The sequence below is a fragment of the Poecilia reticulata genome, chromosome 15 (assembly GCF_904066995.2).
Source record: "Poecilia reticulata chromosome 15, P_reticulata-male-v2, whole genome shotgun sequence".
NCBI classification, from domain to species: domain Eukaryota; kingdom Metazoa; phylum Chordata; class Actinopteri; order Cyprinodontiformes; family Poeciliidae; genus Poecilia; species Poecilia reticulata.
Window position 1 is genome coordinate 26,417,419 of NC_088844.1, and position 12,282 is coordinate 26,429,700.

Sequence of the window (12,282 nt, forward strand, 5' to 3'; positions counted from 1 at the left end):
TTGCACATGTTCCCAAACGGCTCCCGTGTGGATTCGGGCGTGCGTGCCGCGCCAAGCGCCACGGGCCGCATTGATAACGCCGTCTCAGCGGGACGTGGCGGAGACGGGAGCCGGCGGTCCTTTTCCTCCTCAAACAAATGCATTTGCAATTAGCCCTTTCAGAGGAGAGGGAGGGCAAACACGCGGCTGGCGCGGAAATATGTTTCGGGGAGCGTCGCGTTAATGGCGCTTGACCTTTGCCGTCGGTTGTGACTCAATCAGTGCAGATAATGAAACGCTGTAATCAAACAATAATTACTTGATAAACTGCTCTGGTGGCAGGCGCGGGGCGGCGGGGGATTTTAACTTGTCCGTGTGTGTGTGTGTGTGTGTGTGTGTGTAGGTGTGTGTGTGTGTGTGAGGAAGGACTTTAGAAACATAGGACGTTCCAAATGTGTGTGTGTGTGAGAATCGATTAGAGATTGCTTGTGCTCGGCTCAGTCGCGGCGCTGCGAGTCCCTGTTTTTTAAATGACTCTGTGTCTTAATCAGGGACCCCATTTACATCACTTTGCATAAGTGACAGGTGGATTTATCGTCCTTTTACACCGCCTGACTCTTGCACCTTTCCATATAACACTGAATCATCTCTCCACAGGGAGGCATGAACGTGCTGCAGCCAAAGAATACAAATGATTTCCTCGCACTTGAGGTGATGATGAATCAAACAGATGAAACGCGGGAGCGGCGTATGAAATCCGATTTGATCAACTCTTAGTCTGCGACAAAACACATCATTGTCAGGCTTGTAATGGGCAGCGGCGGCCCAGTTAAACTTAAACAACCCGTTTCTGCCTCTCTGGTACCCTTCCCCCTGTCAAGCCTCACCAATTGCTCACCATCACATGCTCTGCTCAGGACCGTCCCCTCGCCATCTGTGAGGTTATTACTCTTTTTTTTTTTTTTAATGCCGGCCATCAGAGCGGAGCCTCCCTGCTGCACGCAGGCATGCACACACACGACTCACTTTGCTCCCAATCTATAAATCAATAATAGTCACAAACATTTAATCTTTAAGGTAATTCTCTCCGTGGATTGGATATCACAGTGAGATAGCCTTGCACAAATCAACTGAGGATCTGACAGAAAAGTGGTAAAAATGGAGAAACTTGTGAACCATGTAGATTCATTTCCGACAGATTGATGTATTTGAAGTATTTTTTTTTTAATTATGGTTTACAGCTAATGGACACTCAAAATTATGTTTCTTATATATACTTATATAAATAGATGTTGTATAAAACCATTACAATTGATGTGTTCAAAACATTTAAGGTTTTTTAGGGTATATCTTTCTGCGCTGCAGTATTTATTAATTTTTTTTGTAATTTTGTAAGCACGTTCTTGTGTGAATTAATGCATTATTTCAGGTCAAGAAACCAGCTCTTAAGGACTAGAGCTGACCAACCCAGGTGTTAGTATTTCTGTTGCCCAAATCCTCTATTCAATTCAATTAAAACATAATTTATTTTTCCCTGAGTTAAATTACATGTCATATAATTTGGGCAGGAGGAATCTGCGGTAGCAGTCAGTCTTGCAACGAATTTGATGAGACCTCTGACTGAAGACTGCTGCTGTATAACATGCTAACAGCTTAATATTTCTCAGTAGCATGTCCTGCATGACACCATCAGTTGCAAGCACAGTTAATCCATCTCATTTGCTTTTGCCGCTCCTCTTTCTCTGGCCGTATGATTAGAAAACTGGGCAGAAAGATGTTGGAGTAGGGGATACCATCCCTGCCCGTTATGATCGATGGAAGAGGTTGAACTTCCTCCTTCTCTCTCTGCTCTGCATCCATGAAGCTTCGTTTAAACTACTCTGAGATTTGGGGTCAGAGTTCAGGTATTGTTTGAGCTTCTGATATGCTAATCAGCTGCTACTAATTGTACAAACAATACCAGGCATCATAACAGCAGTTTAAAAGTAAGAGCAAAAATTTGTCGACAAATTGCAACTAAATCCAATTCCTTTCTGTTTTTTTGGGCCATGTCCAACTTTTTCATGGCAGTCTGAACGGCCCAATTTCTCTCTTTTAACCCCCCAACCAGCACAATTGTAGTAGTACATGTACCAGGGTGTCCAAAGTGTGGCCTGAGGGCCATTTGCAGCCCCTGAGCTGATTTTATGTGGCTCCCGGCTGCAAATTAAGAATAATAGAAACTTGCTCCTCCTTCCTCAGGTGGGTGATGCACACAGAGACTTTTTGTTTTTAATCTGGGTAAAATTATTTCAAACAAATTAAAATTTCACAATAGAAAATCTTTGTAATAGCACAAAGTATTCGATATCCACTCTTTTTATTAATCTTTTGTGTCAACGGGCTTTGATGCTGCCAGATTTGCTTTTAATGAATTTATTAAACTTGGCTGTATTTTTATAAAAAGTGACCAAAATCTTGTCAATAAATCTTGTATTTATTGGTCAGGATTGACATTTTTTTTATTTTCTGTGAAGACCTTTAAAATAAAGTGGATATTTTTCTTTTAATGAGGCAAACTTGCAAAACTTTTTTTACATTTTGGATTTACAAAAAAATTGCAAATCCCTTCCCAACATAAAAGTCTTCAATCTTTATTTAACCAGAATAAAACTCCTTGAGAGAAAATATTTACAAGAGTTGACACAATACGGTTAAAACAGTTTGTAACAAAAACATAATCAATTAATTGTTCTAATTAAAATGTTGCAGCTTGGTTTGTTGTTCAGTACGTAAAACAAAATGTTTTGTTTTTCCTTCTTTTTATTATTAAATTTTTTGGGCCTGCAAGTCACATTTTGTCCAATATGGCCAAACGTTTGGACACCTCTGACTTGTAATACTTATTGGTGTTTAATCTTTTTTTTAATATTAAGATAGTCCTCTGACTTATTGTGATGCACCTGTTTGTCTCAAACCTTGAGTCGTGAAAACAAGACAAAAAGGTGATGCATTTTTCAATTTTTTTAAAGCAGGAAATTCCTTCCCTCTGCATCTTTACAGAGGCCTAAAATTTCAAAATATATATTCCTCCACTTTCAAGGAGTCATCTGTCAAAGTCGGCGGTGACACGTCTGAGTACTTGGGCACTGGGGTGAGGAATTTGCCCGGGCCTTGTGACAGTTGGACCTGGAGCCAGTCGGCTGGCGTTCCAACGGGCCGACGAAGCGCCTCAACACCGTCGGGGCGACGCAGACAGGATCGCATGTCCGCTCGGGGGGAAAGATGAAACTATTACGCTTATCGTTTATTTAGAAACGGTTTCTCTATCAGCTGTAATACATGAAACTGCCAGCCAACCATGAGGCCATGGACTGCTGCACAGCCATTATTAAAAGTAATGGTAAGTTTTACCGCAGATCATGGTACCTTTTATTTCATATTTTAATGGCATAACATAGGTAATATCCCCCTAAAAACATACAAAAGTACCAGTAACATATTCATGTTTTTTGATTGATTTAAGGGAAAGCTTTTAGTACTCCTCTGATCTGATTTCTCTTCTGTTTTTTTTGCACAAGATCGATGCAAAAATTGAATTGGTCCCAAGCTTCTGAAAAAAAAAAAAAAAGTAAAATAAATGCAGAGGCTGATGAGCGGGTGGAGGGAGAATACATTGGAGCCGTAACGTGGTTACTGAAGCGGGCTCTGAGGGAGATTTTGAGTGACATCAGACCAGCAGCACAACTCCATCAGTGGCCATATGATGAGTGATTCCAGAATATATGGAAGAGGGGGGACACTGGGAAAGAAGTCAGATAGATTTCTGAGGGATTTCTGTTGGATTTTTAATCATTTTAAGTATGAAAGCAACATTGGAGGTACCTAGAGCACATTAAACCAGAATATTAATGACTTACTGATTGCTAGTATTGATACCCAAAGGTAGATGACGTCAGGCTCTGAGTTTGAATCCATGTTTAACTTCAAGATTTCTTATCTTCAGCTTTGTTCCTGAATAAAAATTGTAATCTCTGAATTGTAGTAAACTTCAGCTGATTGAGTTTACCTGCTAGCATTTGTTGTTTACTGCCTGAATTTATCATAATCCATTACTGCAAACTATTTGGTAGCTAATTTATTGAAGCTGCTTTAACTTTTTTCTTCTCTGATTTTTTTTTTTTTTTTTTTTGAAAATTAAGCTTTGGAATTCAGAAAATCCAAACTAAGATGAAATAAACCAGTGGTTGTTTGTTAATCATGTTAATATTGTCATGATCCGTGTTTCTGTGTGTTTATTTTTGAGTTTTTTCTGTATGGTTCCTGTTACCTGTGAGTCTCTGTCCTGTCCTCCCCGTTGATTGTTTCCCAGGTGTTTCTCGTTCCCTGTGATTACCCTCCCAGTGTATTTAGTCCCACCTGTTGTCTGTGTTCCTCGTTGGATCCTTGTCAATTGTTGTCCATGCATGTCGTCACACTGTCTGTGCTCTCCAGTAGTCCTGCTAAGTCCTGGTTTGTGCTAGCTCTCATTTTTGTCCTTTTGTCAGTTGCTACCGGCATTTAGCTGTGTGCAGGTTTTCCTGCCGTGCTGCCTGTCCTGGACTGTCTACGAGCAATATCATCATTAAATTCATCATCATCTTCATCCTGGGTCCTCCCTGCGTTCTCCCTCACCACTCACCACTTCACTTTATGACAAATATGTTGTTAAAATATCTTGTAAAAGCCTTATCTAAATTCTGTCCTAATTTTTAACGAAATAATAAAAGAAAAACTACAAAAGCACCTAAAGATCAAAAGTTTGATGATATATTAAACTTAAATATTAAGTATTGGTATCAATATCAGAGATACTGGTCTTGTATTTACTTTATCGGATCAATACCAAAATATGCAGCATCGCGCAAGAGAAACTGAAAGGCTCTCAAGTTGAAATATTTTGGGAAAAATGAAAATGATATGAATGAAAGTACCAACATGCTAGTTTGTTTATTATTATTGGAAAATAACTTGTAGGTTGGAGAAAATTACTTGTAAGTTATGGGTTGTATTATGTATTGCTACAGTAATATTTTAGTTTCATATTGTGTTCTTAATTTTACAACAAGCTGCTTCATTTCAACAGACTAAATAAAAAACACCTAAATTTGTTCCAAGCCGACGTTTGCTGCTGCAACATTGACCAAAAGTATAATTACAGCAGGGAGTGATTCCTAAATAATTCTCCTCTCCTAACCCGAACGTCTCTGTAGGCTCCTGTGGTAGGACTGGTTGACACGTTGTAGTGTCTCTGGTGCTGTTTCATTGTGTGTCAAGTCTAGACATGGGACGCAGCAGAGGAGCCCGACCTGACCCAAAGGTCAGGAGGTGAGGTGTGTTGTGAGGCTGAAACTGATGAACGCTTTTGTGTCCTCGACGTATGGAAAGCTTCTCATGTTTTCAGAGCTTCAGGATGTGAGAGTGTGAGGCTAAACGTCCCACTGCTGTGATGAAACTAAATGTCAAGAGAAACATGAAGCTACCTGCTGGTTTCTGGCTGTTTTCTACACCTTATCTATGAACAGACCTCCTCCTTGCGCTGCAGAAATGATCTCACCCTCTCTGTATGAGCATTTGGTTGTGAAGACATTAGTTGAACAGCCCTTCTGTTTGCTCCACGTATGAAGGAAGCTGCTTGTTTGCTGCTCTCTGACAGCTGTGCTGCTCCGTAGCAGCGGCACGTGACTCCGTTTAAGGAGCGCCACCGATACAGTGGCGCCACAGCGTTGTGTTAAAAAGCGCTCCGCTGTGAGTGTGTGGTTTGTGTTGGCTGCTCCCGGCGTTACGGCCTGATCTGCTGAACAGGAACATTGTTTTACAAGCAGCAGCGCATCCATCATTCTAACTACTGGAGAGCCAGTGGAGATGATGAGGGCCGACTGTGGCGATTACAGCGGAAGATTCGCTGCTGTCGTATACCGTCGCCTCTTGCCTGAGACGACGCTTCTTGAGACGAAGGCTTTGTTTAAAGCGATCTTGCTCAGAGAGGCTTAAATGGACGCCATCTGTGTCTTCCTGTCTTCATTTAGATCAGCTAAAGGCAGACGTTGTCGTTGCTGAATCCCAGAAAATCTGCAGGGCAACCGATGGCATTGCACTCTGTTTGCGCTCTTCTGTGCCAGGGTTGTGCCTGTGAGCCTCCCAGCTCCACACATTCAGCGTTATTGATAGCGTTTGGCTGATCTTCTTGAAGCTTTCTGTGTGTTGTGTTTTACCAGGCTTCCCCTGACAACCGCAAGCAAACATAGATGTAGAGAGGCTACGAGTCATTTGAAAGCAACAGATTCCTACTTCCAGCCAATCCCATCGATGCTAACGCCCATGACATCATGTCTCGCATATAAAAACTCTTATCTTTGGCTTCCTGCCCTACCTATATCCTCAAGTTTATATTGCACTCATTAAATACTCAGTAAGTGAATAGTCCACTGTTTGGCTTGTCGCTTTTTCACCATATAAGACTTTTGCTTTGGAGATAAGAGTGTCTGCTCTTTGCTAAATGGACTTTAAAATTAAGAAAAGACAGCTTCATAAAAATGCACTGGGTGTAGCCACTTTAGATATAATAGAGCAATGTATACTCAGGGCCTGTCTAAGGCATCTATAGTACTTCAACTTTTGCATATTTTGTTTTATTGCAACCAGAAACTTTTATGTACCCATTTTATCCCAATAAAATACTTTATTGGGATTTTATGTGACAAGAAAGTGATCTTTTTTTTTTCAGATTATTTTAACACTAGGTTTTAAAACAATATCCTATGAAGGGATGGGATTCATTCGTTTATTTATTCATTTATAAACCACTTCAAAGGGGGAGTATTATGTGTTTTCCAGGCACAAAGTGCCATTTTATAGCACAATAAAGTAATTATATTAACTTTAGTTGTTTAGAAAATGATATATTTCAGTTCGGTTCACTTTATTTTGGTAAATGATCAACATTAAACACAGAAAACAAAAACAATGCTAATTAACAAACCCATAATTTACCAAAAAAGGAATAGGCTAAGGAAAAGATTGGAGTTGAGCTGTCCAGACTGCCATGAAAAACGTTAGATATGGGCAAAAGTAATCGGATTTCAAATTCAATATTCACCAGACGCTCTTTGTCCAATCAGACATGAAAGAATGGGCAAAATGTCAGCATCTGGGGTAATAAAATCTAGAACGATAAACTGAAAAACATCAAAGTTTGTGGCTGTAATCTGGACAAAAGGTGAAAAAGTTCAGGCAGTATAAACACTTTTGCACTGTATATAAATATTGCCTCCCAGGTTGCTGGGTGAGGCCAGGTTTCACCCTATAGGTCGGAGCTGTCCTCACCTTGCCAGGGTTTTGTTTCTACTGTTGCAAGACAAACAAGCTGACACCAGCAGCAACACATGTGAGTAATGTGCCAGCAGCCAAGTCAAACATTAAACCCTAAACCAAGCATGAATGAATGAGCTCTCCATGGCTGCTAGCGGGGTCCTGATAGGAGACCGTACACACATGTATCATCTGCAGAGTGGCCGGCTGTACAAAAGAATGGATTAACTGTACAGTCTCAACAACAGGCATCCATCACAGGACATTTTTCAGTCTCAACTTGAACATGTGCTTATTGTTAAACCTGATGTGACTGGCGTTACGTGCACAACTCTGGGAAATATCTCATTCACAATCATGGGTGTTGGGGTCATTTTTCCATGTTTGATTTGTGTCTGAGAGGTTTTAGCTATGCTGCCTCTTTCCAGCCACACAGTGCTAGAAGTTATCAGCTGCAGCTCATTAATGAGAGTAATTAGCCTTGCTGTAACCCACACACCCTCTCCGACAGTTTACCCTCCAAGATAAGTTTGTGAGTTTCCTTATCGGACGCATCAATCACTTTGTTTGCTCTTGCATTCATGTTGGACTCAGTGGAGGGTGTGGTAACAGAAAAAGGAAGTATGCACCTGCAAATGTAGAGAATGGGAGTTTAATGGTTACAGCTGAGTGTTTTTAATCACTTTTTTACAACCAGCCGTCATCAGAAGTGACCAAGTTGTTTTGTTCGGTGGAAGTTATCCAGCGGGAGTTCATTGTTTGAAGGAGGTGAAGAGGGAAACTTGATTTTCTCTCTATCTGTTTAACACCAAAATGACCCCAGTCTTGTTAGTCAATGAAGCTCCAAGACCAACCCTGATTGGTGGGTTGTTCTCAGGCCGTCACCTCAGGAAGCGGCGGCGTTCAGGCCACCCTGAAGTGGAGCAGCTCTCAAAGCTCTTTGAAGCCTTTGCTCTTTTCCACCCTCACTTCTGTCTGATCCATCTTTATCCCCTCTCCTCTGCCTCCCGCTCTCTATCTGTTTCACTCATCCTATTCTTCATGCTCTTTTTATCCCAGGATCACTCCTTCAGACCCTTGATTTGCATGTCAAAACCTCCATGCTTCCCACAGCCCCCCCCCCTCCCAGGGTTTGAATGTTATTAATGCTAATTGGAGGCGGGGAACTCCTTTAAGAAGTCAGCAGGTCTGTTTGTACACCTGGTGGGATGTGGGTGTGTGTGTATGCGTGTGTGTGTGTGAGCCAGAGACATCTTCTGGTTTTAGGTGCAGGTGCATCTCGGTAAATTAGATATTTATTAAGATATTTAAAATGTCTTCCAATTCCAGTTTGGAGTGTTTTGTACAAAATTAAAGTTCATTAGACTTTCAGAGGGCAAATAAAATAATTTATTTGTTTCATGTTCATACAGTACATATATCTTGTGCAAGAAGGAACTCTGGTAGCAGTCAGTCACGCATCGAAACTGGAGAGGCCTCTGACTGAAAAATTAGTAAAAACAACAACAGCAAAAAAACCTTACATATATGTATAACAGGAACTTTTGTCCATTCAAAAACACAAAATCTTACAAAGTATTTTTGTCTGGTTTCTAGTACAAATATCTTAGTACATTGAAATAAGACAAACTAACTTACAAATACCTTTTTAGCAATGCAGAGGCTTGTTGTAAGTATTAATATTGATGAAAAAGTGCTAGTTTCATTGGCAGATTGTTTCAATTATAACAAGATATTATTTCCATGTTATAAGTTAATTAATCTACCAAGGGAGCTGGTACTTTTTCATCAGTATTACTTAAAACAAGCCTCTATATCTTCCTGAAAAGTTAATTTTAAGTTAGTTTGTCTTATTTCAAGTTTACTAAGATATTTACACTGGAAACTAGACCAAAATTACTTGGTAAGATTTATGTATTTGCAGTGGTTTACTTGTTATATATTTAAATAACGTTTAATTTCAGATTAAAGAGGCCAGATAACATACTGTGGTCAAATAAAAACATATCTGTTCAAATACAGGAGCAAATATTATATATATAACTTATGGTAAGATATATTTTCTCATATCTTACATGACAGTTTCTATCATTGTGCTGATCTTTGCAGCCCAGTGTAAAGTGTATCCTCCAGAACTGAGGAGTGTTATAGAGAAAGGCTAAGTGTTGTCCTAATAGCTCTTGCTGTGGTGAAAGAGCTAAAAAGAACCGCACTGAAAGATATGATATTCTTCACTACAATGTCCAATTAAGCTATCAAAGCCTGGCAAGTGTGATGAATAAACCCCCCAGTGTTTGTGTGTGTTTATTTTACCATTAGGGTATCATTGTCCTCGGAGGAAAGTGGCTCGGTGTTATGCTACAGTTAGCGTGCGTGGCACTGAGGGAGCAAATTGGATTGGTAGTACAGTATGTAAGCCTGCTGTTACATCCTGATGAGCGCAGACAAACAAATTGGATTGGTGGCGTGTAAATCTGAAGCAGTTTGATGAGCCGGAGGGGCAAATTGAATTCTCAACAATGTAAATCTGCATCAGCTCGATGGCTTCCCGCCCGACTCCGCCACTTAAATCACGCGATTGTTCCCCCGCCGTTTCCAAGGCACAATCGCTCATGGCCATTTGCTGCGGCGCCTAATCTGTTTTTGATGACCGTGCCGGGGTGTCGCTGTACATATGGGCAACTGAATCTCCCTCTGGCCCGCTCTGCACAAATCACACTCATTCTGTTTTACTTCAGCCTCCGACACACACACACACACACACACACACACACACACGCGCACAACCTGTACATTTGGCAGAGAAAGATTGCTTTGATAGAGCCATCCTCGTGTGTTGATTCAAGTGATTACTCAGATGATTGGTCATATTAATGGACCTCCTGTTTTCTTGTGATCTCTATCTCTGAGATGACAGATGATATTTATTTCTCTCTTCCAACTCTGATTAATACACGTTATGTTTAATGTCGTCTTCTAAGGGAATCATTACCAGGAGTGAATAGCTTTTCATTTTCGTTTGTTGCTCTGATTGTTGTGTTTGTGTTTCTCTGCAGTTATCCGTACAGTGAGGACGTCCATAACGCCAAGCAGTACAACACCACCAGGTGCCCCGCCTGGTGTGACCGGATCCTCACGTCAATTTCTGCTAGATTTCTGATGGCTATGGTGAGCAACGGACTTTTGATTTTAAAAATTGCGACATCTTTATCCAAAGAATTTGGTCATTATAATGTCACGGTCACAAACTTTAAGCCAAATGTATCTGCATAGAGCACTTCAACAACAAAATGAAAGCTTAACATAGTAACGACTTATGAAAAAAGCAATAAACAAGGAACAGTTTGCATCCCAGCACTTACAGAGTTCTGCTGGGCCCCATCTTCTTCATAAAGCCTCGTCTTCCTCAGAGAGTTGAACCCCTGTTTAACTTTGGATTCGCCTCAGAATCACAAACAGCAGCCAATCTGCCACCTTTCTGCTCCTCCAACGCTCCCACAGCCTCTGCTGCTGTCTGTTTCTCTCCTGACTCTCTAATTTGTTTGCTGGATTACGGAGTGATCCTGCGTGCAGCCGAGCAGCGTTCACACATTTGGTTTTACTCCTTGACAAATACATCTTTAAACCCAAACCAGCCAGTAACGAAAAAACATCAAATCTTGAGCGTTTTGGACTTCTAAGCCTTAGTATTTTAGCCACTTGACTCATTTTGTGCAGGAAAAGCCCGGCTTTCATCTGTAAATGTGTGTTTGTGTGTGTGTGTGGGAGAGGTGCAGCAGTGTGTTGTACAGTACCAGTCCACAGTGGGGGGGCTGCTCAGGAAGTTTGGCTTTCTTTTGTCTTCAGCAAATGAGAAGAAATTCCTTCCTGATCTTTCTTCTCCAGTGACTGAAGCTTCAATGGAAATCTGCAGCCTTCCTAAAACATCAAGGCTGATCTCTGGAACAAAAGGCTGAGAAAACAGCAACTTTAAAACACCTAAAGTATGAGATATCGCAGCGTAATAAAACTGATCTGGTGTTTGCCGATTGTGAAATAATTTAGGTTTAACCTCAAGTGTACAAAACGTTATTCAAAACAGTTATTATATGTAAAGCAAGGAAGAAACTGGAATTAATCTCTGTTTACAGGAAAAGGAGCTCAGAAAAATTACTAAACACAAAAGGTCAACCTCAGGCTTTACAAGCAAAACATGGCTACCCACTGTCAAAGCATGGTGATGGAGGAGTGGTTCAGTGGGCTAACATGAGTCACTCCTGTTGTCTGACAGCTACACCTTGACTCAAAGGTCAAGGTCATGATATGACAACAATGCCAAACAGCAAATCTACTGGAGAACAGCTGGAAATGAAACAAAACTAGGTGTTAAAATGGTCCAGTCAAAGTTCAGACCTCGACCTGACTGAAATGCTGTGGAGCATAAGATAGATGTGCAGAAACTGGATTCTGCAAACTTCTTTTCTCCCCATTTTTCATTTTTTCCTTTATTCTTTTCTTTCCATTTATTTTTTCCTCTTTTTAACATTTCTTTCTTTGTATCTTTTGCTCTTTTTTTCTTTCCTTCTTTCATCCTTTTCTTTTTTCCCGTCTACAAACTTTAATTACTTAAATCTATGAAGTAAAGACCGGTTGGCCAAAATTCTTCTGCAAACAGCGAGTGAGTCTGAAAAGCTGAAACAGAAAATCTTTCCTAAGTTTTTGCTGCTACAGAGCTGCTGAAATGTAGGAATTTTTTTGTTTTTCACATTTTGATTTAATAAATAATGTTGGTTTTTATAATATTTGTCGAGCACAGTAGGATGAATTTGTTGGGTTTTCCAGGAGGATTGCCAGCTTTCCACTTGAATGAATAAGCCTGTCGCCATAAGTGATTAATCAATTAATCGCATGATAAATTAAAATGAGCTCGATAATTTCCATTCTGATTTATATTTTTTGAAAGGCAATTTTGTTTACAGACACATCATAATCCAT

At 40.4% G+C, this 12,282-nt stretch overlaps 1 protein-coding gene across 4 annotated transcripts in view; it reads left to right on the forward strand.

The window, feature by feature from the left end:
* LOC103461042 (inositol polyphosphate-5-phosphatase A) overlaps positions 1-12,282 on the forward strand; it is a 195,586-nt gene that overhangs the window by 176,144 nt on the left and 7,160 nt on the right. For all 4 annotated transcript variants that reach the window (XM_081616722.1, XM_081616720.1, XM_081616721.1 and 1 more), the window contains one exon: positions 10,365-10,476. In XM_081616722.1, the coding sequence (XP_081472848.1) occupies positions 10,365-10,476 (112 nt within the window). The remainder of the gene's footprint in view (positions 1-10,364; positions 10,477-12,282) is intronic.